The 27,251-nt window shown below is 49.4% G+C and overlaps 1 protein-coding gene across 1 annotated transcript; it reads right to left on the bottom strand.

Annotated features, from left to right (window-relative positions):
• Positions 1-999: 999 nt before the first annotated feature.
• Positions 1,000-26,587, bottom strand: LOC131272731 (GTPase-activating protein). The gene is made up of 6 exons (XM_058274565.1): positions 26,311-26,587; positions 9,108-11,227; positions 8,362-8,612; positions 5,995-6,193; positions 2,155-2,309; positions 1,000-2,068 (listed from the first exon to the last, which is right to left on the bottom strand). The coding sequence occupies exons 1-6, from the start codon at positions 26,363-26,365 to the stop codon at positions 1,360-1,362; spliced, it is 3,489 nt and encodes a 1,162-aa protein (XP_058130548.1). The 5' UTR covers positions 26,366-26,587; the 3' UTR covers positions 1,000-1,359.
• Positions 26,588-27,251: the final 664 nt, after the last annotated feature.

Below are 27,251 nucleotides of genomic sequence, written 5' to 3' on the forward strand. Positions count from 1 at the left end.
ATAGGTCTAAATAACCTTCCACACTTTTTGTTTTTCGGTAGTTTTTCCGTTCTACTCTTCGGTTCACAAACACACTTCGTGGAGCACACTGAAATGGAGTCTTGTATTAAATTCGAATCATTACATTTACCATCATCTGTAGATTGGATGTATGTTTTTCTTCTGTTAAGTTCCGTTTTACCGTATATATTTTGCTTTAAATTCATATATCTGGTTGATTTGCGGGACGCAGAGTTGGTGATTGTTTGTGGTAGTTTTGTTTTATGACCGTAAAAATGAATACGAATAATGAAAGACATATACACATATTCTACGGGTAGAACAGGCCGCATGTTTCAGAAATTTTGAAGTAAACAAATAAACGTGATAAACCACATGACGCCAGAGTAGATAAGGAGGTCGAATGTCTACCAGTTGTGGCAGAAACCAAACTCATGTTCGTTCTGCTGATTTGGTGTGGAAAATATCTTATTTCATAATTAGAGGAGTCCAGCTTGATTTAACTTTTAATAACAGTTTGATATGTTCAAGATAAACGAAACCAACCCCGCTTTGTGCTAGAGCTGTTTGCAGTGTGTGAATGTTCTCGTCGGGTTTTGGAATGATTATCATTAGCATAGGGGGTAAAGAATGCACTCGATGGCTGACACACAGTACGGGATGGGTAAGGTTAGAGAGCTATCCGCGACCGACAGATTGTAGGGAATTGTCCCCAAGGTGGCTCTTGTTGCCCGGAAATGTGCGTGTGTGTTTCAACAAAAAGGACACCCGTTAGTTGGTGGCCGAGGTGGAAACGTCACGCCACAAGAACAAAACATACATTACAACATACAACATACTAGAAGAGCTCAGGAGTCGTCTCTTTTATCACCCTCGTCCACAAAAGTTACTTAAGATGTAAGAAAGGAAACTAAACTTAATATATACAATTGCAATGAGTTTTCCTAACTAAACCGTACGAACCGTTTCGTTAACGAAACGAGGAAAGGAAACGCTACATACAGAGACGTATGGGAGTTCTATTTATCCCTCTTTCCGCTAGAGATTGGGGAGTCTAGGAAACGCACCCTTTCTACGCTACACAACAGATTGTTGATTCTGTGTCGGGTGTATTGCTGCTGCTGGTGTTGGGTAAAACGAGTCAAATACTGAGCCAACGGTGAGCGATCACTAAAAGGAAGCTAGTGTTATGATGCGAAAGGGACGAAGAAAATAAATAACTTAAAGGTGCGCGGGATCAGTGGGTGGGTTTTTTGTTGTTGTGGTGTTGTTGTTGGATGATTGTCTCCCCCGCGCATATCTTTCAGGTCCCCGGGACTCCTGCTACTGCTGTTGCGCTGTTTGCGGGCACAGAACTTACTAGCACGGCGTTAGTGGGTCTCCGCCTGCGTCTCCACCACCACACACGAGCCGATTCCGGTGGTGCGGGAAAAACAGCGTTCCCGAAACGCCCTCGGAGTAGTGGTGAGGGCTCGGGACGCCGCCAGCACCATTCGCCACCGTTGCTGCCCCGACACCACCAACCGGTGTTCCGGTGTTTAGCCGCACGAGGGTGGTGTTGCCATTGGTGCTGCTGCTGTTGCTGCTGCTGGTGCTGTTCGACAGGCAAGAGGAGTTGTTGTTAGCCGTCGACACAGTGGACGACGAAAGCAGGACACCCTCGGTGCCCCCGGACGATGCGGCAGCAGCGGCAGCCACGGCCATAAACGCAGCCGGAAAGCCCATCCGCGGCATGTGCAGATAGTTATCGTCGCCGATCGGGGCCTGCCGGCTGCCGTAGCGGAGATCACGCACCAGCGTCGACTTGTACTTCCGGTGGATCAGCTCGAGGCCGGTTGCGATTTCGTTTAGTTTCGTGATCGTCTTCCGGACGGCCGCCAGGTCCTCGCTAGGCGTCCCGTTGAGGTCCGGCGATAGCTCCTCCAGACTCGAATGGTGAGTGATGATCAGCGAGTGCAACCGCTGTAGGTCACGGGCTGGATCGAGGGCATTCGCGAACTCCATTTGCATCGGATTGGAGGACGAGACGGGCGTACAACCTTGTGCGTACTGATCAGCTTCATTGCAACTGCGAAAGGACAGGGAAAAATAAATCAAATTTCGTTCCTCTTAATCACACTGACCGTTGAATCGCTATGGTCCGCAAATACTCACCAAGTCCATACATTGTTAATGTACGCCCGCGGGTGGAAGTTCACGAGACGGGCCTTGTTACTCTGGCAGATCTTACTCAGCAGATCGATCCACTCTTTCTCCTCCACACAGTTTGCCGTTTGTACATAGAGTGGCCGTTGATCTTTTTTAATTATCTGCAAGATGAGAAGAATTTAGGGTTACTAAATAAGAACCTTAAAAAACGTAACTATTTAAAGTATTATTCCCTAGAAAATAACAATCAATGCGAAAGCAAATCGTGTTGAGACATTAACTTCTCTAGACTTCTTGGAGAAGTAATCTTGTGAAAGGTCTTTCAAGGTTCCAACGATGGGAATAACCAGCAACAGAGCCTGGAGTATCCTATCTATACAATCCAATATGTTTCCATTTAAAATGTTAATTCAATGATGAAATGGTAATTTTAAAAAAATAGGCTATTCAACAATGGTTATGAACACTACAGACAAAAATTAAATTTTAAAAATTTAAGTTAAACGTTAATAGAAGTGCATTAAGTTCAGGTCTCCATTGAGGACATAATGAAGAGAATATCAAATTCTTCAAAGAACAAATTTGTCTCCATGAAAGTTTGCACCAAACAGTTTTATTAGTGCGGGAGCAAGCCCTCCATTATTAGCACGACTGATAAAGGCTGTTTTACGAAAATTAAAACAAATTAACATCGAAACGATGATATACAATTACAGATGATACAAATTATGAAAACGTCGCAGTCCCAAGTTCTGCGATGGGAATTCCTAATTAGATTTGTCGAAGCCAATTAAAATGGTGGGAGATCATTTGCTAATTCCCTAAGGGAAAAGGAGGACAACCTAAACCATTTCATGGCAAACAGGACACCCATTAGCATATTGGGTCGCTCAATTTGATGCAGCCCAATTATTTAATTTGAAAATGTAGGCCAAAGGTATGACGTAAAGGATGTCCGCCAGGGACACTGCAGCACATCCTGGTGCTGACCCGGAAGATTTAAATGCGCAGAAGCACCGTCCTGGAGCACGCAGGATGTGGAATCCCCCTTCAACGGTGCTCCGCAAGTTCAGTGACCTAGTTTAGGCCAGTTTGGCATCGGCATAGTCGCGACCATGTTTGAAACGAACCAAGCTTGAGGTAGGGGTTTATTCAACTGAGCTTTATTTGCAAAATTAAAACAATGTATCGGGTAGGGCGCGATTGAAATTCATTCGGTGCAAAGTGGATAGCTAACATCCGGATGGATTGGCGTCAGCAGACGAGAAATTGTTTGCAGCTTGCCCGATGTGACCGGAATATGCGTGGAACTGGATGGATCCACGAATCAATCGCGAGTGTGCAATGGTGCACCACTCACTGCTCGGGAGAATGATGGACGGATTGAGATGTTTGGCTTCCGGACGGGATGGTGCGAGCCACCGCCACACAGTGTACCCCTTTTGCCCGCTGGCTAATTTGCATTCATCGATTTTATAAGCGCCTCGATACCCAAAAGGCGAACCAAGATATACTTTAATGGCACGTTCTTTGGGAGCAAGTTTTATTAGTCTTTCTTCTTTTCTTTTTTCAAACAGCCAAATGACGCAGTCCAATTGTGTTCCGATGCGCCACCACCACCACCGCTTCCGATCGCGTTCGGATTGAGCAAAATTAATTTCGGACCATTCCGATGTCTTATTTACATTTATCCGACCGACCGACCGATTTTCTGATCGCTTCGTGGGGATAAGATAAATAAATTTTCCATTCTGCAACCCACTCTCGCAAGCCCCATATTCGACCTCAGCAGCGTCCTTCTCGGCTCTCGTGTGCCCATGTTCGCATGCTCATAACACACGCGTGCATCCCTCCGGACACGCCGGACGACCTTCGGTGGTGGAAAGGGGGCGGGATGGCAGAGCACCATTGAAACCCCTTGAATGGATATCGGATTTCTGTGCCGAGCTGAGCTGGCCAACACACGACGGACGGAGCGATGAACTCGGCGGCGATTGCATGAATGAACTGTGTTCGTGTGCTGAGCTCCGCCACCCCCTTCCGCCACAACAGACAACGAAAGAGATGGCATCATCCAATACCCTCCCCCTCTGATTGGGAGGGAGGAAAATCGCTTTTATGAATGGGGAAATGTTTCCCACCCAATGGTGCTCGGTGGTAGCAGTGTTGGTCGGCGCCTGCGCGCCTTATCGTCCACCGATGCTCTTTGTTTTTGTTTCATGCTGGCTGAAGGTGGGGGTGCAAAATCCATGCCATTATGGATGCCCGTCGTCCTAATGATCTCTCTCTCCAGTCGGCCGTAGACCGAAGAAAAGAGAGATCAACGCACACGTGTGTTAAAGAAGGGCAGAAAAACGATAGAATGACCCCTACCACCGCCACCGATACCTCCTTCCATCAGCCGACATTTCAAACAGGTGGGAAACAGCTCGGCGGTGGAAAATAATGTAAAAGGGAAACTCTACGCCGTGCGCAATGTAACTGCACCCTTTTCCTCCATTACGGCGACGACGACGACATTGTGTCTTTTGGTTTTTCTTCCACCCTTTTCGCCCGGCGCAATTTTCCACCGGAGTCTCGATTCATTCAATTGTTTTACACAAACCATTGTTTGTTGGCCACCTTTCTGCTGCGCTGGGCTCTCGCTGGGCGCCATTAGAACTCTCGGGCCTTTTGGAACATTTTAATGTTCGCATGTTTCCCTTTCGCGGCCCGTTTCATACATACATCCATACATGAATATGTACGTAAAGGGTATGCTTAGCTTCATTATTTCCACCCATCTTCACAATTCCTATGCTGCACCACGACCGCAATATGCAGCAAAAGCCGAGGGGGTCTCTCGAGACGGGAGACATGATTTGTGCGTTTCTTTTCTACTTTTCCCACAATTATGTTGATTTTCTTCTGCCGACTGGTCGATGACGACAGCTGCGCAGGGTTGGCGGCTCCGATGGTGGCCACAGGTTTAGTAGCCCTTTCGAAAGGCATCCCCTTCCCCTCCTCCGATTCCTCGTATCCACCATCTTGTTGGTGAGGGAACATGACAAAGACAATTCTTTTTTTTTCAGAAATATTGCACCGGCCCAGCAAAGGTAACAATCCCTTTTTCCGATTGTTTCATGGGAAAAATAAAAAAGGGCTGGAACGAGGGGATGAGAAGAGTGTTGGAGCATCGGTGGCAACCAATGGAACACAAAGTCTCGGTTGGCCCATTGCCCCAATGCTTTACATCGGAGCACAGATGGGGTGCGTGTTTGTGCGTCAGTTGGAGCTTCCTTCTGTAAAGGGAGTTCCAATTAGTTCGAGCATTATTTTACTTCCTCCCGGCGTTTGGCCACGTTTGTCACGCAATCTGGGGCCGGAATCTATAAAAAAATATGATTTTTTGTTAACCCCTGGATAGAATGAGGATGAATTTTAATTGTCCTGTTGAGTTGCTGCATTTTTTATAGCTTCAACAGTCACTAAAAGTTGAAAAATATATTTTTACCTGATCGAAAGTATAAATATTTTAACGCAGATCCCAAACCCGGCCCAGATTCAATAAAACTTCATTTGGTTTGCAATTGCTGTTGGTTTATACCCGATTGAGGGTTTTCGCAATTGATGTTGTCTCATTTCACTTCCTATTCCATTATTAGGTTTAGGTTATTCGAAAAAAAAACATTCTAATGTCCATAATGGGGTGCTTCGAAGAAAAGGCATTCTACAACATAATTGACGAGAGAAATTTATCATTCATGTCCAATATTACAAATCAACATAGCTTATGCCCGTTACATCTTATAACGCAGGAAGGAAATGCATCGGATTGGAGGACGGATCGGATAGTTCGGCACATACCTGAAAGATGTTCTGCATCTTGAAGCTACGCTCGTTGAGCCGCTCGACGGCCAGTATCTCAGCCAGCGGTATATCACAGATGGGTCGTTTTCCCTTGGCCTTCGCGTAGCTCAGCGATTGCGTCGTCAGCCGGAAGTAGCGCTGCTTAAAGTTTCGCCGCCCGAACCGTCTGCGTCCTTGGGCCCGTTTCGTCATCATCCTGCGTGCGCGAACCGTGCGGAGTGTCGATGGTGGTGGTGGAAACAAGGCCGGGAGGATGGAAAACAGACACAGAGGATAGACGGTTTTGCGTTAGTTAGTTAGCTTGCGACACCCGCGGGAACGGTTGTGCGGTTGGGACGAAGGATCTTGGTTGGTTCGCTACTGATTAACAAACACTAGAGCAACAGCAAAACGCACAGAGGGAGGAAGGGGGATTTGTGTGCGCAAGAACAGCACAGTGCGTGCCTCTCTAATGCATTCTGCATTGTTTGCTACCTGTTTTTATGCATATGCAAAACCATGCGCGGGCGCAACTCAAGAACCGATGACTAGAAACAGGATCAGAAACAATAACCGTAAGGAAAACTAAAAACACTTCGAAAACCAAACAGAAAAAAACACTAACAAACCGACGGAATAACATTCTATTGTGTGGGGTCTGGCTGTAGATATCCATCCATCATGCACCAGCGGATTCAATTACCATCGACTGATGATGGTGGAAACGAAGGAAAAGTCCTACAGCCGTTAAGTGCGTGTGTGTTTTAGTGATCTGGGACTGGGTGGAAGTATGGATAGAAGGGTTCATACGGAACTCGAACAGAACCAAACATCACTTGGACTCTCTACACATTGGACCACTTCTGTTGGACACAAGTGGTTGGGCAAGAACAATACATTAGAAGCTGGGAAGTGTTTTGTAGCATACAAGACCGATCGATTGTTCGTGTTGCATATATTTGGAATTTTTGCTGGCGGCTGGTAGAAAAGTGTTGAAATGAAGGGATACCCTTTGTGTGTAAGAACAATGGGTGGACTCACATGCCAGATAGTCTAGGCTTATAGAAGGCGGTAGAACAAAAAAAAGGGTGACTTAGTCTCCTGAATGCACACACACAGCTTTGTAGAAAGAGCTGAGTTTGTTGTTAAATATTAAATAAGCTTCATACATTTTTTTCTTTTAATACATTAAGTATTAAATAAGCTTCATAATAAATAATAATCCAAATGTTGTGTAAGAAACTTAATTGCGGAATTGCTAGAAAAGTCTAGCATCGTTAAAAAAGCCAGCACAATTCCACAGGTACACTCAGAGTTAGGTCGCAAGAAACATGAATAAAAAGGCAATACAATCGCTTAGATTCTACTCATTAAAGAGAATAGTGTGTAACAAGAAGCCAAATAACAACTCGCACCGGGAAAACAAATCATACTTTGGAAGCGTACCACTACAGAGTAAAACAGATGACTTGAAGAAACTAAAAGTCAAATATGTGGCTTGTGATAAAATAAACGGAACGTCTTTTGCCTCATGACTCGCGGCCAATTGCAGTTTATCAAAACGAAAACGAAAACGAAAAGAAAAACACAAAGCCAACACACAGCTAGAGAGTTGCAGAAGAAACTTACCATTCTCTGCGGGAAGAGATCGTACGCATACACATTCCCCATCAAACAGTATGATACAGTCAGATGGGTTTTGGTTTGTTTTTTGGTTTGTTTTTAATTTGTGGAAACACCACCAACCCCGTGTGGGCAACACACCGGTCGTGCACGCCCCGCATGACGGTCATTAGGTATGGTCGGATCGATCGATTAGGAATTGTTTAGTGACAAATTGTTGACACGATAAGAAGGGACGATTGTTGTGGTTTGCGTTTCGTTCGCGTGCACAACGATGCGAAGGCGGTAGGGGTGGTGGTGGGTGTCGAAAGAAGGTGGCAGTAGAAAAAAGTAGAAGAGAAAATACAGAGAGATACATAAATGACATAGTGGGCGAAAGTTCGAACATCGGGGGGGGTGGGGCAAAGATAACAGGGTGGGATTTTGTTCAAGGATACAACGAAGGATAACAGTGTCGCGCTGCCGGATTACATTACACAAACGACGGAAAAGATGTGGTCCGAATGGAAAGATGCAGTAACATCGTTGCAGGATGAGAACAGACAAACAAGAGGGTTGGTGGAATCGGATGGTGGGTACAAGAAGTCGAAGGAGACGGAAATGGACAACACACATACAAAGCAAACTTGAGAGGCGACCATAGGACGAAGGTCGGTCATTATCATTCCCGCCTTCCATGTTTCCCGAGGATCCTCGCTTTCGGATCCCACGGCAGGGAAGGGATGTTATCCTCTAGTACTGCATGTACGTAGGCATGCTTACCCTTCCTTCAGCACCACCGGTTCCAGCATGCTCGAGTGCCCTTCGGTGCCGGTGTTCGTGGCCCCCACCGTCGAGATCACCTCAAGGAAGTGTTTGATCGCTTCGACGTGCTGCTCCGTGCAGAACTTCTTGTACAGCTGCTCGGTGTACTTCTCCTTGCAGGGCTGCTGGGCCGATCGCGAGCTCACCAGGTTGCCCAACGATTGGATCGTTTTCGAGATCAGTGTCAGCGTACGCGTCGTTTGTTCGTCCTGTGGAGGAGAGTCGAAGAAAAGGTGATGAAAAGTTGTTGCAAACGGAAATCAACTCTTATCTACGCGACCGGTTCGCGCGGCTGCTCGTGCCCACCCTCCTCGTGGCCGCACGCCGTTTCATTCATTCATTCATAACCGGAATAAAGTGAAAAAGGGGAATGCGCTCCCGGGGGTTTAACTCCGACGCCTTATCAGAGTGCGCGTAAAGGAAGATGATGTGTGTAGAGCATCAATGAATGAAACGCTTGCGGACTCCATGATCGTGCGGCTCTGCGACGCGAGACGGTTGCGATAAGATAACCGACCGACCCGGGGCTCGCTTTAATCCCTTCCGTTCCATTCGAGTGAAAAAGAAAAGTCCCAAAAATAGCATCCGGAGGGCTTACGCGCACCGGTTTATCTATTTGTGGCGACCACACGACCAATCCGCTAATCACTTCCGTCCCTGGTAATTAGACACCCTCCGCAAAGGTCGCTCCACCCGGTACTTACCACCGGTTCCGTCGTGAGATCGAACAGCTTCGGGCCGAGGATGGCCGGCGCGAAGAACCGCAGAAAGATGAACCCGGACACGACCGAGTAGCGGACCTCCTTGTTCTGCGGGAAGTACTTGGCCGCGCACTCGCGCAGATTGTGGAAGATTTCGCACAGGATCGGCGGACACTTGACCGCACTCTTCGTGATCGCCTCGAACACCTTGCCGACGTAGTCCTGCAGGTTGTGCAGGTTGCCCTCGATGGCCCCGACGTCCTTCACCCGCGTCGGATCGATCTCGCACGGTTTCTTCTCGGCGAAGATCTCCTCCACGATCGGGCGCAGCGTGGCGTGCAGATAGTGCAGCCCGGACAGCCGCATCGCCTCGTCCATCATCTTCGAGACGAGCGTGTTGCCGCGGAAGATGGTGGTCGGATCGGTCAGCTTGGAGATCTCGTGCTCGGCCAGCGCCTTGATCACGCCCGCGATCTCGCTCGTGTGCGTGAACAGCCGGACGAGGGGTTGCGCGACTTCCGTCTTGTTCTGCACCACCTCGCCGAGGATGTACACGGCGCTAGCGGTGATCGGTTTCTGGTGGATCGTCTTGATCAGCACGTTGTACAGGTGGTCGTAGTTGGCCAGCGGGAACACGTGATCCGAGGTGTAGTTCAGCTTGAGCCGCAGCGAACCGAGCGAGTTGTCGCACGAAAGGCGCGTCCCGGGTGGGGTCGCACAGGTGCGCATCGGTCGCGATTGGCTCGTGCGCGGCTGCAGGAAGTACCAGGCGCTCGGCTGCACGGCCGCCTGCTGCTGCTTCCCCCGCAGCGGGAGCCGAATCTCGCCCAGAAACACGTCGTCGCCCATGCCGGGGCTGGCGTGCTTGAAGCTGATCACGACCTCGCACAGATCGGCCCCTCCGAGCGGCATCACCGTGTACATGTTGTTGCTGTCACTCTTCGACGAGTCGCTCCCGCACGCATCGATGCACAGCTCGAAGCTGAACGTCTCGTCGAACGACGGGTTGATCGTCTTCTTGCGTGCCTTCGTGCGCTTCGTAATCGTCTTCTTGTTCGAGTAGTGCGCCACCACGATCGCGTAGGGATCGCACAGGCCGTTCTTGCGCGCCAGATCGACGCACTCCGTCAGCTTAATAGTGACGCGGCTGCTCGCAGTTCCGCCCACCGTCCCACTGCCACCGTGGACCAGCAGCTCGCCATTATTGCTGCCTCCGTTGCCGTACGTGTGGTTCGAGTCGAACACCTTCCGCAGCGGGGTGAGCTGAAGCGTACCTCCACCACCGGCAACACCGCCTCCCCCACCGCCAACACCCACCACCCCATCGATGCCTCCACCGCCGCTACCCTTCGTGGGGTAAATTAACTTTAAGTTTGTACTATTCATCGAGCTGTTCAGCTGCATCGCCATGATGGCGGAGCTGTTCGTGATCGTCGAGCCCGCCGAGGACACATGGTGGTGGTGGTGGTGGTGGTTGTTGTGATGGTACGGGAGGATTTCGGCGTTCTCCTTCGACTCGCCGCCCGGGCTGCCCGCCCCGTGCTGCAGACGGTGCAGCTGATGGTGCTGCTGGTTGAGATGGTTTTGGTGCTCGAGTTGCTGCTGCTGCGCCGTCGGCTGCTGCTGCTGCTGCTGCAGCTTGGCGGACGGCTGGAACAGGTACCGGTAGTCACCGAACTCGCCCATCGTATGGTGCTGCAGCTGCAGCGGTCCCCCCGCCGGCTGGTGGAGGTGCTTCAGCCGGCCACCGTCCTCGTCGATGGTGATGAGCAGGTGGGCCATACCCTGCACCTCCGAGTCCTCGTCGACCGGGCGCAGCGGGAACCAGTGGTCCTTGTGGTTGTACTGGTGCAGGTCCTCGCGCCGGATCGCTATCTTGCCGTACGGTTTGTCCTGCTTCAGGTGCCGGTCCCGGTCCCACACGTACACCGAGAGGTAGCGGAACGGGCGCGGTATCTCGAACTGGTACTCCTCGCCGAAGAACGGCGACAGCGTCCGCTCGATCGTGGGCGTCCGGCAGATTTCCTCCTGGTCGAGCGCGATCGTGCAGTACACATCTCGGTTCTCTTTCGACGATGCCGATCCGCCATTGCTGCTGCGTCCGACAAGGCTTTTCGCTTCCCCTGGAAGAACGAACGTTAGAAGGATTGTTTGTAGTGAACGACGGACGGAGGAGAAATAAATCAAATTTGCAATACAAATTATTTATTTAATAAAGTAAATGATAGCTTAACGCTGTCTTTACACGAAACACATATTAGTAGAATGTTTGGAAATATGAATTCAAATATTGTTCCCATGTATCATATATTTTTAAAAAGATTCATAAGTGAGTAAATAAGGGTCGTTTTATGAAACCCCTTCTTAATGGATAACGTCATTCCGACTCAACTATTGCTTTCTCGACCGGACTTATCAAACAATATATTGGAAAAAAGAATGACCTCACGCAAGCACAATTTGTGAACAATTAAACGACACCAAAATTAGTACCTTGGTAACAGCATCAGTTTTCAAAGAAAAAGACGCCAACACTCGACACAACTCAGGCTGAGCACAATAATTTAGTTTGACCATATATACTTGTACATACTAAGGTTCATATTCGTTACCCTGTAACCCCATGAGTTCGAGTGCTCAACGAATCACCTACTTATATAACGCAGCCACATCTAGTTATATACGCCTAGCTGGCTTTTTATATGCCTTTCACGTACCATCATGCATGACTCGAAACCGATAGTGTATGAATCAGATACATTCGTTTCCGTCCTCGATGCGCTTCCGCGCCGTCGATAGAACTCTGCTCGCGAAAGAGACATTGAAATGACATTGCTTCCAAAGGTGACACACGAGTGCGCGTACACACTCGCTCGCTGACACGCACACCCGGAATCCAGAGGCTTTATCCTGAAAGTGATCCAACCCAGCCATTCCGTCGGCCAACCGGAACGAACGTTTTTCGCATCGACTAGAGCAAGGAAAGGGAACGAAGGCATGGCGGGCGGCAGAGTGTGCGGATATGGGAAATTGATAAGCCCAGCACGGGCGGGCCACAACTGGCGATGGTAAAGCACGCGGTGGATATTCCGGTAGACCCGCAGGCGACACACATCTGTCCCGGCCGTCATCGTCATCGTCGTCGTCGTCGAGCACGTTGTGTGATGTCATTTTCATGCAGTGTTAGAAGCACATTAGTACTGTTAGAAGAAAAACAGAAACGCGACCGTCGGGTTATAATTCTACCCCCTTTTGGGAAGTGCGGTACCGAGCGTGGTGTGGCGGTTTCTTGCCTTCCCATTTCCTGCCGCGCGAATGAATCACTTCGACAAAGAAGGCGCACGATGGGAAGGGTACTTGTGGTGGTGGCGTGTTGGTTAGGGCAAGTCTATCCTCACTGATCGCCGTACGAGGAAGGCGACGGGAGGTGGTTTTCATTTTCAACAAAACCTTGAAACCGCGGTAACATTTTACCCCATCCATCACGACCCCTCTCGCTCTCCCTTTCCTCTCCCTTTCCAGCCCTTCTGTGACTCTCGCAGAAAGAAAAGGGCATAAGTTATAGAGTAAGTTTCTTCTTTCACGATGGGAGCACCAGAGGGTGTGTGCTAATTTACTGCTGATAAAAATCAGCTCCCAGATCGATTCAAGAAAATGCTACACCTTCTCCTCGCCTCCGAGAAACAACAGCCCAGTTGTGCGCGCTGCGGAATGAAGTAAATATTATTGATAAACGAACGAGGCGACGTTATGAATGAATTTATACGCATCGGAGGCGTCAGAAGCGACGCCAAGCGCCGACTGCGCATGTCCCGGGGATGTTGCTTGGGGATTGTGTGTTCCTCCCCGGTCCCCGGTTGGGAGGGTGGGGTGCTGTCGGATTCTTCAATGACGGGCCAATGTCGGCCGGGGTAAGTAGCGTGACAAATTGCGCCAAACGTCGTCGTCCTCTCGTACCGAAAAAAAGCACATGCCGAGAAGGCGAACAGACACGCTAACGGGGTCCATATTCCCTGGATACGGTCCGGTATCTACATACACGATTGACAATAATTGACATGAAATGAAGCCATCCTCCATCGATGGTCCTCGCCATCGGGCCTTACTTCAGGCGGGCAGGAATTTTATCACGTTCTCCCCCACACACACCCACCAACCTCGGCGTGGTGTCAGAGTGGGAGGGAGCACCGTTCGCCATTCAGCCGTCAATATTAATTTCCATTCATAACGAGCCGCCCACCCGGTTGGGTGTTCGATCGATCGATCGAGCCAGATCAGGAGCACACCACCTGGTCGTCGTCGCCGTCGTCACGAAATCGATGGCCACTTGGCCGAAGTAGACGATTCATTCATTCAGGGAGAGTGTTTTCCATTCCATAGGTAACAGTGTTGTCTTACTTCCCGGATGGATAACATTATGTTTGCTTCGAACGTGGGGCAAAACAACGATGGTTTATCGAACACGTCTTCCTCCCCAAACCAGGGTTCAAGGACGAGAGTGCCCCCCCCCCCCCCCCCCCCTCTCTTTCTCTCGCTCTCAGCGGGATGCCATGGGTTTTCCTCGGAATGGCATCTGCCTCGGACAGGATTTGTTTGTTTTTCTACCACTTCGTTACGTGGGTAAATGCTTAACGCGGAGACGGATATTCCAACCAGAGCTTGAGGCATGCGATTGACAGTTGTTACTCCAAAGCTTGTTCCAATTGCGGAGATGGGAAGCGGCGAGTGACTAAAAGTAAAACAAAGTAAGATAAAATTGCACAAAACTAACCACGTCCCCCGGAGGAGACGGGGAGACATCCATTCATTAAAATGGATTGCTTCTTACATGACGATACCGGGGACGAACGGTACGGTAAACATCCTGCTCGGGGGCCAAATTTTCCTGCCCGCCTCCCGGAGAGGCATGCTTCACGCCAAATAAGTTCCCCACATGTGACATATACTTGCGCGTGTGTGTGTGTGTGTGCGTGTATATAGTTTGAGATTAAGCCCACGGAATTCATGGGAAGTCGTCGCACGCCAAACGCGGGGTTCGCGTGACCTTGTGTGCCCAAGTGGCGCGCTTGGCGTTTGTGTAGTCGTCGTCGTCGTCGTCGTCTTGGGGCGTCGATTGCGCAAATACCGTCGTCTTGCGCGGAACGACGAGCAGATGAGCAAAACAACCGAATTGGGAAACGAAATGAATGGCTGGCTCGAGCTGTCCAGCCGAAAAGGGAGCCCCGTGGTCGATTGTTCACGGATCGCGCGTTCCGATCAGCCGGCTGCAACAAGCGGGTTTCGTTTGCGTTTTCCACACCAAAGCCAAGGCGAAGAGAGAGAGAGAAAAGAAATACCAATTGCTAATGGTAGACGTTCCCATCGACGTTTCCGGACGCTTTCCGTCCGGGGAAGGGTTTGTTGCTCCCCCCTGTGGGGAAGAGGGAGGCACTTCAAATCGAATCCAAATAAACTTTACATGAGGGCCGTTTGGTAATGGTTTGCCGGTCTCTCGCCTGGTTCCACCTTAGAAGGCAGAACGAGTTGGCGTATTTTAAAACCCCCATCATTTCACGCCTGCCTCAACAAGCACACACACACACGCGCGCACATAGATGCCGGTATTTTTTGTTACTGAATGAAACACATTAGCGCGATACGCGGGGCAAAGTCACTCCACATATGCCTCGTTATTCAAATAACCCGACCCAGCCCCTCAACCCCCTCCTCCTTTGGCCACCTTTCTTAGCTGCCGGCTTCGTTAATGGTGCTCCAGTTAGTACGGGCCCCCGGGGAGAGGGGTCCCCACGGCGGTAGCGCACATCTTGGCGGCGCTAGTGCACTTCCTCCACCGGCCTCCGGTCCGGGAACTTCAATAGTCCTCCTTCTCCGGGACGCACTGCTTATCGGAGGCGACCGGAAGTGATGAATTACTCTCCTACTTCGGAAGAGTCTCGCCACCTTCGGCCACCAGCGTTAGCAGACGGACGCACACATACACAGGCAGCAGATTGGACGTATCGCGGCAATCCGAGGCGCCCGGAGATAGGAACGACGATGCGACGACGGCACACACAACGGAAGCATGATGCAACCGGGAAGGGATTATGTGCAGGCGGCGGGGTGTGTGTGTGTGTAAGTGTTGGCCGTGCATCCACGCATCGATTGCTGGGTGATAGTGGGTTACTCACTTTCGCGGCCAGCGCGAGGTTCCACTCGACTGGACCTTAGAGTATGATTACGGAGGGATACTATGAAGCGCGAAAGAACGTGTTTCGTTCCATTTGGAATGTTTCCATCGGACACCATATGTTCGGAATTCTAAAGTTGGAGGACTGTCGTGAACTAACAATTTAAAATCAGTTGAAAAATACGTTACATGCCGTTCTTCTTGTTCTTGACGTAACGACCGTGTTTGGTCATGCCTGTTCCATTAAGGGATAACTAGACCTTTTCCCTTTATGTCCATGGATAATAAGTCCTCTCTTATAGGGGATGGGGGTGGTCCGGTCTCGATTGGGTTTCAAACCCAAGTCATCAACAAGATGGTTGGGGGCTCATGGGACAATTTTTTAACCGACGCAACCGCTCGGCTGTCGCGGACTCCCGTTGGATGCCGTAAAAAAGATTAAATTGAAAATGACTAATATTTACTTCCAGTCAAAGTTATCTCATACGATTGAAGGACCCTTTAAGTGTTCAATACTAACTATTGAACAATTCTGGGGTCGGTTTAGTATTTTCTGCAATCACTTTCCTTTTGAATTGTCCATTACGAACTGATGCAGGAATGAGCGCGGACTTTTTCTTAAAACCAAAGCCAAAGTTTTCATCCACTTTGTAATAAAAATCCTAACTATTTTAATGAAAACAACGGTATGTTTTGTAAAACGAGAGATGGTATGAAATTCAAGCAGATTATTTTAACATTAGACAGTTGTTATTTCAATTCTTTGAAATTAATCGGATGAAAAAAATGCCGATCTCTAATCGTAAAAAATATTGACGTGGTTTGGATTAAATTAAATTGTCAACGTTATGCTAGGAATTAGGCTCGTATAAAATTTAAAACCTCTGATTTATTTTATAATCATTGGAACAAATTAAACATTGACGTCATACTAGCTACATTCATGAAAACAGGGCGCAATCGCTCAACGCTACAATAAAAGGTTAATAATAGATTTTCCTATTAAACATTCAATCGACAAATCCGGGAATGCCGGTGCCCATCAAGCTCGCGCCGACTGCGGCACTGTCTTCCGGTTGGCGCTAGCGATAAGATTAGGGCAAGCACATTAAACGCATACGCCTTTTATGGGCTAACCTTCTTCTTTGATGTGCCACACGTCTCCCCCAAAAGGGCCAACTATTTCATGCGGGGAATAGTTCAGTGTAAAGTTTCTCTTAACTTAATGACCAAATACACATTACATTTTGCGTTGAGTCCCTTTCCGTCTAAGCTTAATGAGCCGATCGGGTAAAGTAAGCCGAGATCGATTGCTACCTGGGCCAATGCGACAGGAAATGACCACCACCACCACCACCACCATTAACGGTCACACATATTCCGTCCGGGGCCGGAAGTGCACATACTTTGGAACGCCGTGCAAATCTCACGCTCGCCCGACGTCAGCAAAAATCAAACCTCAAACAGAAACAAGCAAAGCGTAGCGCAACCCCACCGATCAACCAAACGGAACAGCCAACAACATCCAGCTTCGGTGAGCTAATCGACGGCCGAATCGGGGGCCAACAGAACATGTGACATGTGAGAGACGTGGAAGGTGGAAGAAATCGAACTAAAGAACAACCTACACGCGGACCGAACGGTGCCAACCCTCAGAGATGGGGTGTTTTCATTAGAGGAACATTGGGTTGAACGGCACGGAAAGGACCGGTTGCAAACGCACCGAGACGGCGAGCAATGCAATGTCAGCCTCGGGAAAGGGAAGCCGAAGGAAATGCCGCCGGTGGTGTGTATTAAGTTACAGGCAGCAACCAGGCGAGGGACTGCTTCTCCCGGTCAATGCATGGTGGTGTGGTGGTGGGATGATGTTTTATTTTTTTCCGTCCTCCGTCCGCTATTGCCCTTCCTTTCTCGCCCTTTTTCGACGGCGAAACCCCGAGAAGCCCGTGAAGGTTCCCGTTCCGGGTGGCTGGGTTTCGGGTCGGTCGATCGGTCTGGAGGGCAGAAAGCGTCCGCCTTCAAGGAAGCGGCACAACACACATGCAACTGGATTGCGCGTGGACTGGCGTCGAAGAGCGGGAGGAAACGAAAGAAACGAAATGGCACAGTACCACCGAAAGGAAGAGAAAACAAAGTGTTCCCGGTTGAATAAACTACACCATATGTGAGTCATTAGACTAGTTATCGGCCCCGTGGTGTGCGGGATAAATATTGTCAAAGAGCTACCACGGGAAAACGGCCCAATCGCATGTAAAGAAAGCCCAACTATTTACATAATTCATGCAAAACATCAGAATAAAAAATATTTGAACAAATTTAAATCACAAAAAAGCGTGTTCAAACACTTATACGGTTATCTAGAGTACCGCGGGGTTAACGATAAGAGTAAACAAAAAATGTCACAAATAAAATGTATAAGCTCAATGAAAAGATCTTCGTTCGCAGAAGGCATTTAAAAAAAAAGCTGCCAGCTGCTAAACATTTGAGGAAAAAATTTGAGGTTTTCATGAAATACCCAAAAGCAGCACAAGCACAAAACAACATCGCACCTAAAATATCGTCGTTTTTCATGCGATTACGATTGGTCCTCATGCGGCAACCCGGGGCGGCATAATCGGCCTCTCAATCTCCCCCAACCCCCACCACCCATTAGAACAAATTAATCAAACGAACTAAAAACCATTGTGAAAGATTAATTTCATCGGCGTTCCGGTAGGGAGCCGAAACTACAAAAAACCGGACCCGGACCCATGGTTATTACTATCAGGAAACTGGAACTGGCTCAACAACGGGGGGCTATCAACAATTAGGGAATATAGAATGCTGGAGAGCCTACGGCGTGCGTTCTAGGTCCATTTTGGATTGATTGAATAGTGTTTTACGCAACATCAACACGCACTGGAGGCCACGCAAAGCAACGCGTTCGATTGGGAACCGAAAAGCGTGTGCGACATGTGTTGTTTTTAATGTAAAAATTATATGTTCATTAACGACTCACAAAAAGGCATAAATGGGGGAATAAGAATAATGTAATGGTTACGATTGCGAAGACGTTCCTACTCGTTTCAATTCTCGAAATAGAAATGACAAGGCAAACAAAGAAAAACCCTCAGTCCGATAGGAGAAATTTTAATAGGTTTTTCGGTTTTTCAATGATGGATGATATTTTAGAATAAGTGCCCACGACACAAGCACAAACACATTACCAACCGACCGACCGCTAATGAGCGATTGTAAACCGCCTTTTCCACTTTAATGTAAACTCCAATATGTTGCCCCCAATGCACCCGCCAAAGAGAGGACGGGTCGTCCTTTCCGGCGGCACGTTCAGGCCGTTGATAGCGACAAATGGATGAACAATTATCATCTTTACACCACCCGGCCACCACACATTTCCCGTTCCGGCAAGGGCATCCTCCGCCCGCCGGTTCCAATCGTTCCGAACGTGACCCATTCGAACACAGATGACGGAGCGCGCACATGAACAATACCTCCGTTGGTGACAACACGGAGAGAACCTCCCCCTGCACACCCTCTGACACTTTGCCTGATAAAGTTGACCTCCGCCCTTACACCCTTACGCTGCTGCTTGCCGCCGGTGTCCACTCGAAACGTCTCGAGGATGAAGGCAAGCATGTGAGACAGTGGGAAGGGTGTGTACGTAAGTTTGTGTGCGTGTGTGTTTCTCTCATCATCCCATCGTGGCCCGCACGCCGTCGCCGTCTCCTAGACAGTAAAAAAGATAGAGTAATTTCCTGACCGATAAGTGCGGCGTTTTGAGTAGCATTCCGTCCCACGTTTGCATCACCACCATGCCACATCCGGCCAGGGAAGGGGTTGCGGGCGGGGGTGGAGTGTGGGGAGTAGAGAGAGTGCATTAGCAAGAAGTAGGACCGTCGTGGTGGTGGTGGTTCTAACGCACACTTTGCGCACTTTCCCGGTTGGTTGACGACCGGAAATGACACTCTGTCTACTTAACCTCAAAAAAACAAAATAAACCGGTAGAAGACCGGCCAAACACCGGAGTGCCACCGGCGCACGCAGAGGGCTGCATTCTTGTGACCGCTTCGTAGACGGGATATCAAATAGTCGAGTAGCCTGAACGGGTGGTAAAACACGTGATTTTTTTGTATCTTCTTCCTGGCCAGAAACCTTCGGAGGGAGAGGCTCTCACGTTTCCGGTGCGCGGTGCTATCATGGAGGAAGCATGGAAGGAATGCCCTGGGATGCTGTCCTGTTGCCGTGCACGACTAGCGCTACGGAGAAGCTGTCGTGGCGGGGAAGTAGAGACCAAAGAGTCTGGACTTCGAATCCACTTCGCCAACAGACGGCGCCGCGAACTACCAGTTGAAGGGGCATGTCGTCTACAAATGCATGATCTTGTTGCACCACGTTGAGTATAGCTTGATAAGCACAAGGGTGACCAACACTTCCACGACAGACCGATGGAACGAAGTTCACTCAACAAACTCTCCAATGTTCACCAAGCGACTCAACGGGAGTACTTCGCCAACTACAGGCGACAACAACTTCCCATCGATCAAGCGATCGGATCGCTTTCGTAATTCATTCATGGAAAGTTAAACCCGGCCGGTTTTGGGGGTGTTGAGTAATCACTTCCTTTTCAGCGCCACTTCCGCTAGAGTGAGTGTTGCTTTTTTGCTGTTCCCTCTCTTTTTTTGCGTAACACAAAAGATCAGTCCCAAAAGATGTTGTTGCGCGAAGATCGTTGCCAAATGGCCCGGGCATGCGTGACACCACGATGGAGGCGTACCACGCCAGCGAAGAAATAAGGGCGAGTGGGCGGAGGGGTGGGGGGTGGGGGGGGGGGGGGGGAGAGAAAAAATCCAATCAACTCTTCTAATGCCAACACGCGACACACTCCGTGTGGGTTGTCGTCGCCATCGACGCCGTATGTTGGTTGGCGAGCGGTGAGTTTTGGAAGCCGATTGTCACCTCCGCACTTCAATTAACCGTTACGACACTTGGGCTCCCTCCCTGCCGTTCGCATTATCCGGGGGAAGTGTAGAAAATTGAAGCTTCGAAGTAAACGCGGATATTAAACCACATCACCCGACGACTTCTGCTTTTTGATCCACCGATACTCCAGCCGGTCGCTTCGATTGGCGCTTCCCGGAGGCTCTTCTGGCTCCCATATCGATCTCGTGGTAGAGGATCAATCAGATCGCCCCGGCATTTGCTTTGGATGAGTCTCAAATGCTAACCGTCAATCTTCGACCGTCTTTTGAAACCGGTGTGTTGCCGTGTGCGAGAGAAAGTGTCGTCGGTTTGGTGGAGGCGGAACGACACGAGACGGCGTCCACTGTACGGGAAGCCCAGGGGGAAAAAGGGCCGGACCGATGGGCCCCATCTCGGTGTCGCGACGCAACCGGCGAAATCTTCGCCCCGGTATTCCGAGATCGGTGAGGCTGCCAAGCCAGCCAGCCCAGCCGATGATGATGAAAATCGATGGTTTAAAAACTTTCGAAAAATTGAAAGTTTCGTCGGCGGGTTCGCCGTGGGACGAATGAAGCCATAGCCACCAACACACGGCCACGTACCTGTTGTACCGCGGCCACAGACGGCTGCGACGGATCGACGCTTTTGTGGCTTCCACTCCGAGTCGGATCTGTCGGGTGCAACCCACGAACCCCTAGCGCAACCTAGCTTTCGGGTGCAGCGACTTTTGGGTCCGGGCGAATATGGGAGAGGTAGATTAACGAAACCCCGGCTTGCGGCTAATTTATGTTAAACGAGCCCAATTTCTGGCCACTTTTTGTGTTTAAATGATAAGAGCCTCCTAAGAGGCAGCAGCGGGACGATAGACGGAGGGACCTAGAAGATAAACAAACGTTTACATTTTTATGTCAAATCCCTTATTTGTCGAATCGTTTCATTGGGGGGAAAAAAAGTTCGACTGCAGACAAACGTATCAGCATACGCTCCAACCGATCACCCTTGGGATCTGGAGGTGTATAAAGTGTACTATTTTACGACACCCTCAACCTGGCCCGCCGTTGGCCGTTAGTTTAATAGTGCACTAAGGCTGCAAATCAATCATCACGCCTCGTCGCGCGGGTTTTTCTACGCGCAGCAGTCACCTCCCGCACATTTGGCATAGATTAGTTTCCCTTGTGCGTCAGCGTCAATGGCCAGGAGCACGCAGCACGCCAACGACGTTCCTCCTCCGAGGTGTGCTTGATTACCGATTTGCAAGTCAAGTTGTCGCGCAACTGATTGGTTGGCTTTTTCTTTCTCGCGCGAAAATAGAATGGATTTTCAGCAAACCACAAGAACTCGACCCGATCGGAAGTTGGATCGGAAACACGCGGGCGGTAAACTCGCCTCGATTTGCAGCTGTACTCGTATCGGAACCTGCGTAGGACCCAGCTTTCCGCAAGCGAGTAAGCGACCGACGGCAAGACAAGAGCAACCGCACCCCTTCTGCCCTTCAAAGTGTTCAAAACGCCAGCAAACTCGGGGGTTTGTGTGCTAATTAACCCATTCAAGGTAAGGCACGCATTTCAGGTTCGAGGTTCGCTCCTTCTCCCCTCCCCCTTCACCCCACCAAACCGGGTCCGGATGGATTGTGGAAATGGGTTTGGTTTGTAGCCTCCGGAGCTCGAACGGCGCGCTGTGGGGCGATGCTTCTGGCCGGATTCAGGTCACCCGGTACTGTTACCCGCTACAGCTACTGGTATTGACCATCGGATCGGATATGGTCAGCAAATCGTGTAGAGAGATCGCGTTATTGGGCTCAGACTCGCTCGTCTCAAGCGGAGTCGGTTGATGGGGTTTTGGTTTTTTTTTTCGCAAGCCAGCACACAGACACCAGGCAATAAACTGCTCGAAAGTACAGTAAAACGTTCAGCGAACAATAAAGCATCCAGCCACCGGTGCAGTTATGTGGCCGAAGCCTGGGGTTGGAAGCGTTGAAGGGAAAATAATTTTTAGAAAAAGTACTTGTGACTTTGCAACCACAACCCACCGCGGACCGATCGGTCTGCTACCCCTTTTAAGGCATTCGCACGACAACCCCGAAATCTGCATGCCTTCGAGCCGATCTCCATAAAGGGGACGCTCCAAGGTTTGGCGAAAACCAACATGACTCACTTTCGGGCGAAGCAGCATTTTTAGTTGCCGCTCGTGACTACTTCTCGGCGCTAGTTGAAAGATCGTTTTATTGTCTGTAGTAGAATGATCTTTTCCGTCGCTTCTATGAAGAAATGAGCTCATTAATCTACGCTACATGCAAATAGACAGCCATGTCGTACCATGATTCCAGGCAGCGTCTGGCCGTCGGCCGTCCAGATGACACCCCCTCTTCCTCCTCCTTCTCCGTTACTTGACAACGAGATCTTCCCATGCACTCCGGTGCATGACAAACGAGATCGATGCATCGATGCCTTTGTTCGTTTGTTGGAGTTCGCGCGCATGATCGCGTGATTGAAACTTATACCCGGGATAAATATTAGTGGCTCGTGCGTGGCGGTGGTTGGGATGTGGGGCTGCCATCATAAATTCGATGATGAATCACCATGGTGGATTCCCTACATGGTGTCCCGGCCGTATCCGGCCGTTGCGTTGGCTTGGCCGGCGAGCCGGGGACACTAAGCCGTCGCTGGGTGGAGGTGGTGGTAGTGGTGGAAATCGGATGGACAATCGGACGGTTCAGTTTTGCGCTAATCGGGGTTGGCGGCGTTGGCCTTTGGCTGAGTCATTTTTTTTTTTTTTGTTTCGCTTGCGCCGTGTCTGGTTCATAATTCTTTCACGCCATAGTCGGACGATCGGAACGACACTCCAACGCGAATGGCAGAATGTAGCGCCTTGGGGCGGAGGATGCAGCAATTCATACAATTTCTGCATTGAGTAGATGTTTTCTTGCATCCAGAATGGATAATAAGTGTTTCCGGTTACGTTTTGTTTTCTTCTAGTTCCCTGGTACTAGTTTAAGCAGGAACGGTAAATATGTTTCTCTGTAATCTGCGGCATAAATATTGAACAACTGAGAGGAATGAGTCATTTACTTTTTTACCAGACATGATCACGAAACAAGCAGACAGCCTTACCGATGCTTAGAACAATAAACTGTAGAAAAAGCATAGGTTGAAAATCCTCAGATTTAAAACAACTGCCGTCAAAACATCCCCATTATAAATCATGTAATTTTATCAGAGTTTAAAAGAGTGTTTACGACAATTTTACCAAACGTCTGAGTTAAACGAACGTTGGCAATTGAATAAGGCGGGAACTGAAGATGGGAAATCAATCATCAGCGATTGGTCTGGTGAAACATTGTTGAAACCAACAAAACACCCGTCGACCTGAAGAATGAGATATTTCTGCAAAATTAAGCCATTTTTTTTGGGGTTTCATCGAAACCTTAACTCAGTTACGGCAAGTTGCAAAGCCATCAAAGCATGTTGACAAATAATATCTCATGTTCAGCCCGAGGTAAGCACATCCAGCGGCGCATTCGGCAAGGTGCAATGAGTTTTGTCATTTCGGTGCACTACTTCTTGCGCGACCAGATTTCACTCGAATTCTGTCTGTTTGCAGCTCAGCAAACCTCTGACGTCAGCACCACGGCACGGCAAATCATCGCCTCGCTCATCAACGTCAATTAACATCCATCCATCTCGGGCCGCAATTTGCCACTTTCTATTTCATTCGACTTAATTATTAAAGCTTTGCTCGGCCGGTGCAATGGTTCGTTTGCCAACAAACGAAAAACAAAATGCAAGAAAACCAACCAAACTGACCAGGCGGTGGAAAACAAAACCCCCATTGCAACAGTATGCGCTTTCCACGCGGTAGACACCGGGGTCTGGTGTGATGGGTTTATTGGATGATGTGGTATTGTGGAAATCGTTGCCAGCAAGAGTGCAGGCGTTGAGCCAGAGAAATCATCACCCGACCCGTTGCCGTGCCGTGTAATTATTTCCCCGAGCATTGTGATGAACACTTTCTTCTCGCCCCGCTGGAGGAGCGTTCTCAGGAGGCTGCAGGGGCGAAAGGAAGGGCCGTTTCCGACCGTAAAATGTTTCCACCACCTGCAGGCGGCACGCCAGTTTCCCCACACCCTGCGTGTATTTTTGCCTTCCGGTGACGAAAAAGAAAACCAGGACCGGAGCGCCAGGGAAACTGGTTCGAGCGCGAGGGAAATGGCTCGACGGAGGCTTCATATTTGTCACTTTTCTCACTTTCCATCGTATCCCGCAAATGGGCAGAGGCGAGGGTCTTCGCGGTAGGCGCCAGTGGGCTGGGACTTTTTCCAGGGCCTTTGTTCGGTGCATTTTTCCATATTTCACATAGTTTGGCGGAGTTACTCCACCGAGGAGTAAATTTACCGCCACCGAGATAGACCCGAGGGCCCTCGATCCGCCAAGGCCCTGTGAGAACCGTTCTCTGGGAAATTGTGCCCCAAAAGCACCGTCCAATTGTTCATTGTGCTTCCAAACCCTTCGGCTGACTATTTTCATCAGGAGAAAGTAAAGCATTTTATAAACGAGTAAACAAGCCGCTGGGTCGCAAAATTTAAATCATTAAGAGCCACTTTCGAAGAAAGCCTTAAAACACCACAAACACCAAGGAACCGAAAGTGAGAGTCTTCCCGGACCGAAAGGAAGATGATGTTCCCGGTCGGCCATCGAGTGCAAACCATGAATGAACGACAAACGATTTACCACTTCCTGTTCCTACGGGCGTTCAGCTGTCCTTCGGGATGCTTCCCACGGTTATTTGAGCCGGAAATCGGGACACTCGTACCACCTGCTCGCGCTCGCTAGTTCTTGGTTTCTCTCTTGCGTTCTGCGGTTTTCTGTTTTGTCGTATGAATACATGCCGGAAGCAGTGCACGTAGGCACCACATTCGAACCGAGTACGCTTGCGTTCTATGGCCGAAGCGAAGCAGTACCGAATCAGTGATTGCTGCCATTCATGGGTTCTTGGGTTTTTCGATTCATCTTTACGTCCACCAACTTAGCAATCGTTGCGAGCAATGTGTTTTTTCGCTATTCTCTTCGTTTTTTGCTCACGGGCGGTATAAAAATTCCCTCTTCATGTTGTGGAATATCTACAATGTTAAACAATAGTTTTATATAAAGTCGGCCTAACGGATATGCTTTGTTAACTTGTTGGTTTACCAATTGTGTCGATTATTTTAAACATGCAAGTCATACTAACTCCATGAGATGGAAATGCTACTAGATCTAGTAGTCATACGTTAACTGACTAAGGGTGTTGCACTGGGGAAGATTTTTGTTTGAATCCCCGTTCTGTTGACATTCGCAATCTCGGTTCGCTGCTCCGAGGCGAGGCATACAGTCCAACATCTCAACGTCTACCAGAAAACCAGAGTCCCGCTGCCCCGCACCCGTTAAACTCCGCACACCGCACACGCACTGTTCCATTGCATTGGAAATCAGCTATTTTCTACCCACACCACACACATGGAACCGCACTGAAACGAGAAACACACACCAACTACGGCGAATGCTGTTGCTGCTGCTGCCTTCCATACATTCTGCCACTACACTTCTTTCGTGCCCTTTCCACGTTCGCTCCGTAGCAATTCCCATTTATATGTTGCTGGTTCAATCGAGGTACGTTGCGGGGTTCACTGTTAAATTATACACCGCCAATATGGTCGTTTACGGCTTTGCACTGGTTCGATTCGGCTGCCCATTTCGACCAAATCTTGCACAAACGTAGGATCTCTGCACGAATTCCCGATTCGATTGCACACTTCGATGGGCACACATTTATCCATTTGCTTACAGATTCTTCCTGTTTTTCGACACCTTCCCACCATCACCAGTAACCATTTGTTTCCATGCACCATGTTTAGCGAAATTTGCTTTCTTTTGTATTGTAAACATTGCAATGAAATCAACGAATTCATTCAACCTTTCCGCTTAACTTCGCGCACTTGTGGTTGTCGCACCAAGCACACCAAAACGGAACCCGATTGCCCACGGGTACGAGGGGCGCAAGCACAAAACACCAGCGAGAAGGGACCTGGAGAACACCACTTACCTATTTTGATCTTCAGTTGCTCCTCGACGCGAACTTTACGTGTGTCGTCAGCCATATTGAATCCATAACTATGTACTTCCAATGGCTATTCGAACAGCGAGTTGGCTGCCTCTGGTTTTTTTGTGCCTGCTCCTGTTGTTTGTTGGGTTTTGAGTTTTCAACTGTTTTTTCCTTTCGCCACTCTTCTTCTGCTGGTCGCTGTTGGGGACACAATAATGCACTGCTCGCTAGTACACCGTTGTGCTGCTTTTCTTCGAAGGTGTACTCCTACAACTGGAACACGTCGCGTTGGCTCGCGCGTTCGAGGTGTACGAAGCGAGCTGCTCGCTGTTTGACACTCGCCGCCGTGGTCGTTTGTCTTTCTGCGAATGTGTGTTGGAATACAGCGAGCACACACACACACACAAACACGCTCGAACCCAGCACGCTGCGCTGGAACAAGAAACTGTGCACGCACACTTGCCAACACTACATCCGTTCATACACGCACACAAATCTGTGGTGGTGCTGATCTCTTCACTCCGCCGGGTTGTAGCGCATGCCGTTTCATTGCTCGCGCAAATTTCATTCAACTTCCCTTCGCACACCACTACGCCACAGTGCTGCTCACTTTGCTTCTTCTTCTTCGACAGCCACACACCTCCAGCTCGCACTGCTGCTCACCCTGCCCCGCGCCTAGTACTACGTTTTTGATTCATAAAAACCACCAGTCGGACAATACGGGGGCACGCACGAACACTAAATCGTGTGCACCCTGAACCGCGTGAGGCGCGGGCGTATCGCACTTTCACTGCTCCACACACGAAAAACTCGACGTCCTGCTGGGGCGTTTTGTGGCAATCACGGTTTTATCCGATTCGAAAGAGTCTCGTGACGAACGACAAACGAAACCAAATCGATGCGAACAATGGTTATAATACTGCTTCCAGCGAACAATCGCT

This window comes from Anopheles coustani, chromosome 3 (genome assembly GCF_943734705.1).
Source record: "Anopheles coustani chromosome 3, idAnoCousDA_361_x.2, whole genome shotgun sequence".
Lineage (NCBI taxonomy): Eukaryota > Metazoa > Arthropoda > Insecta > Diptera > Culicidae > Anopheles > Anopheles coustani.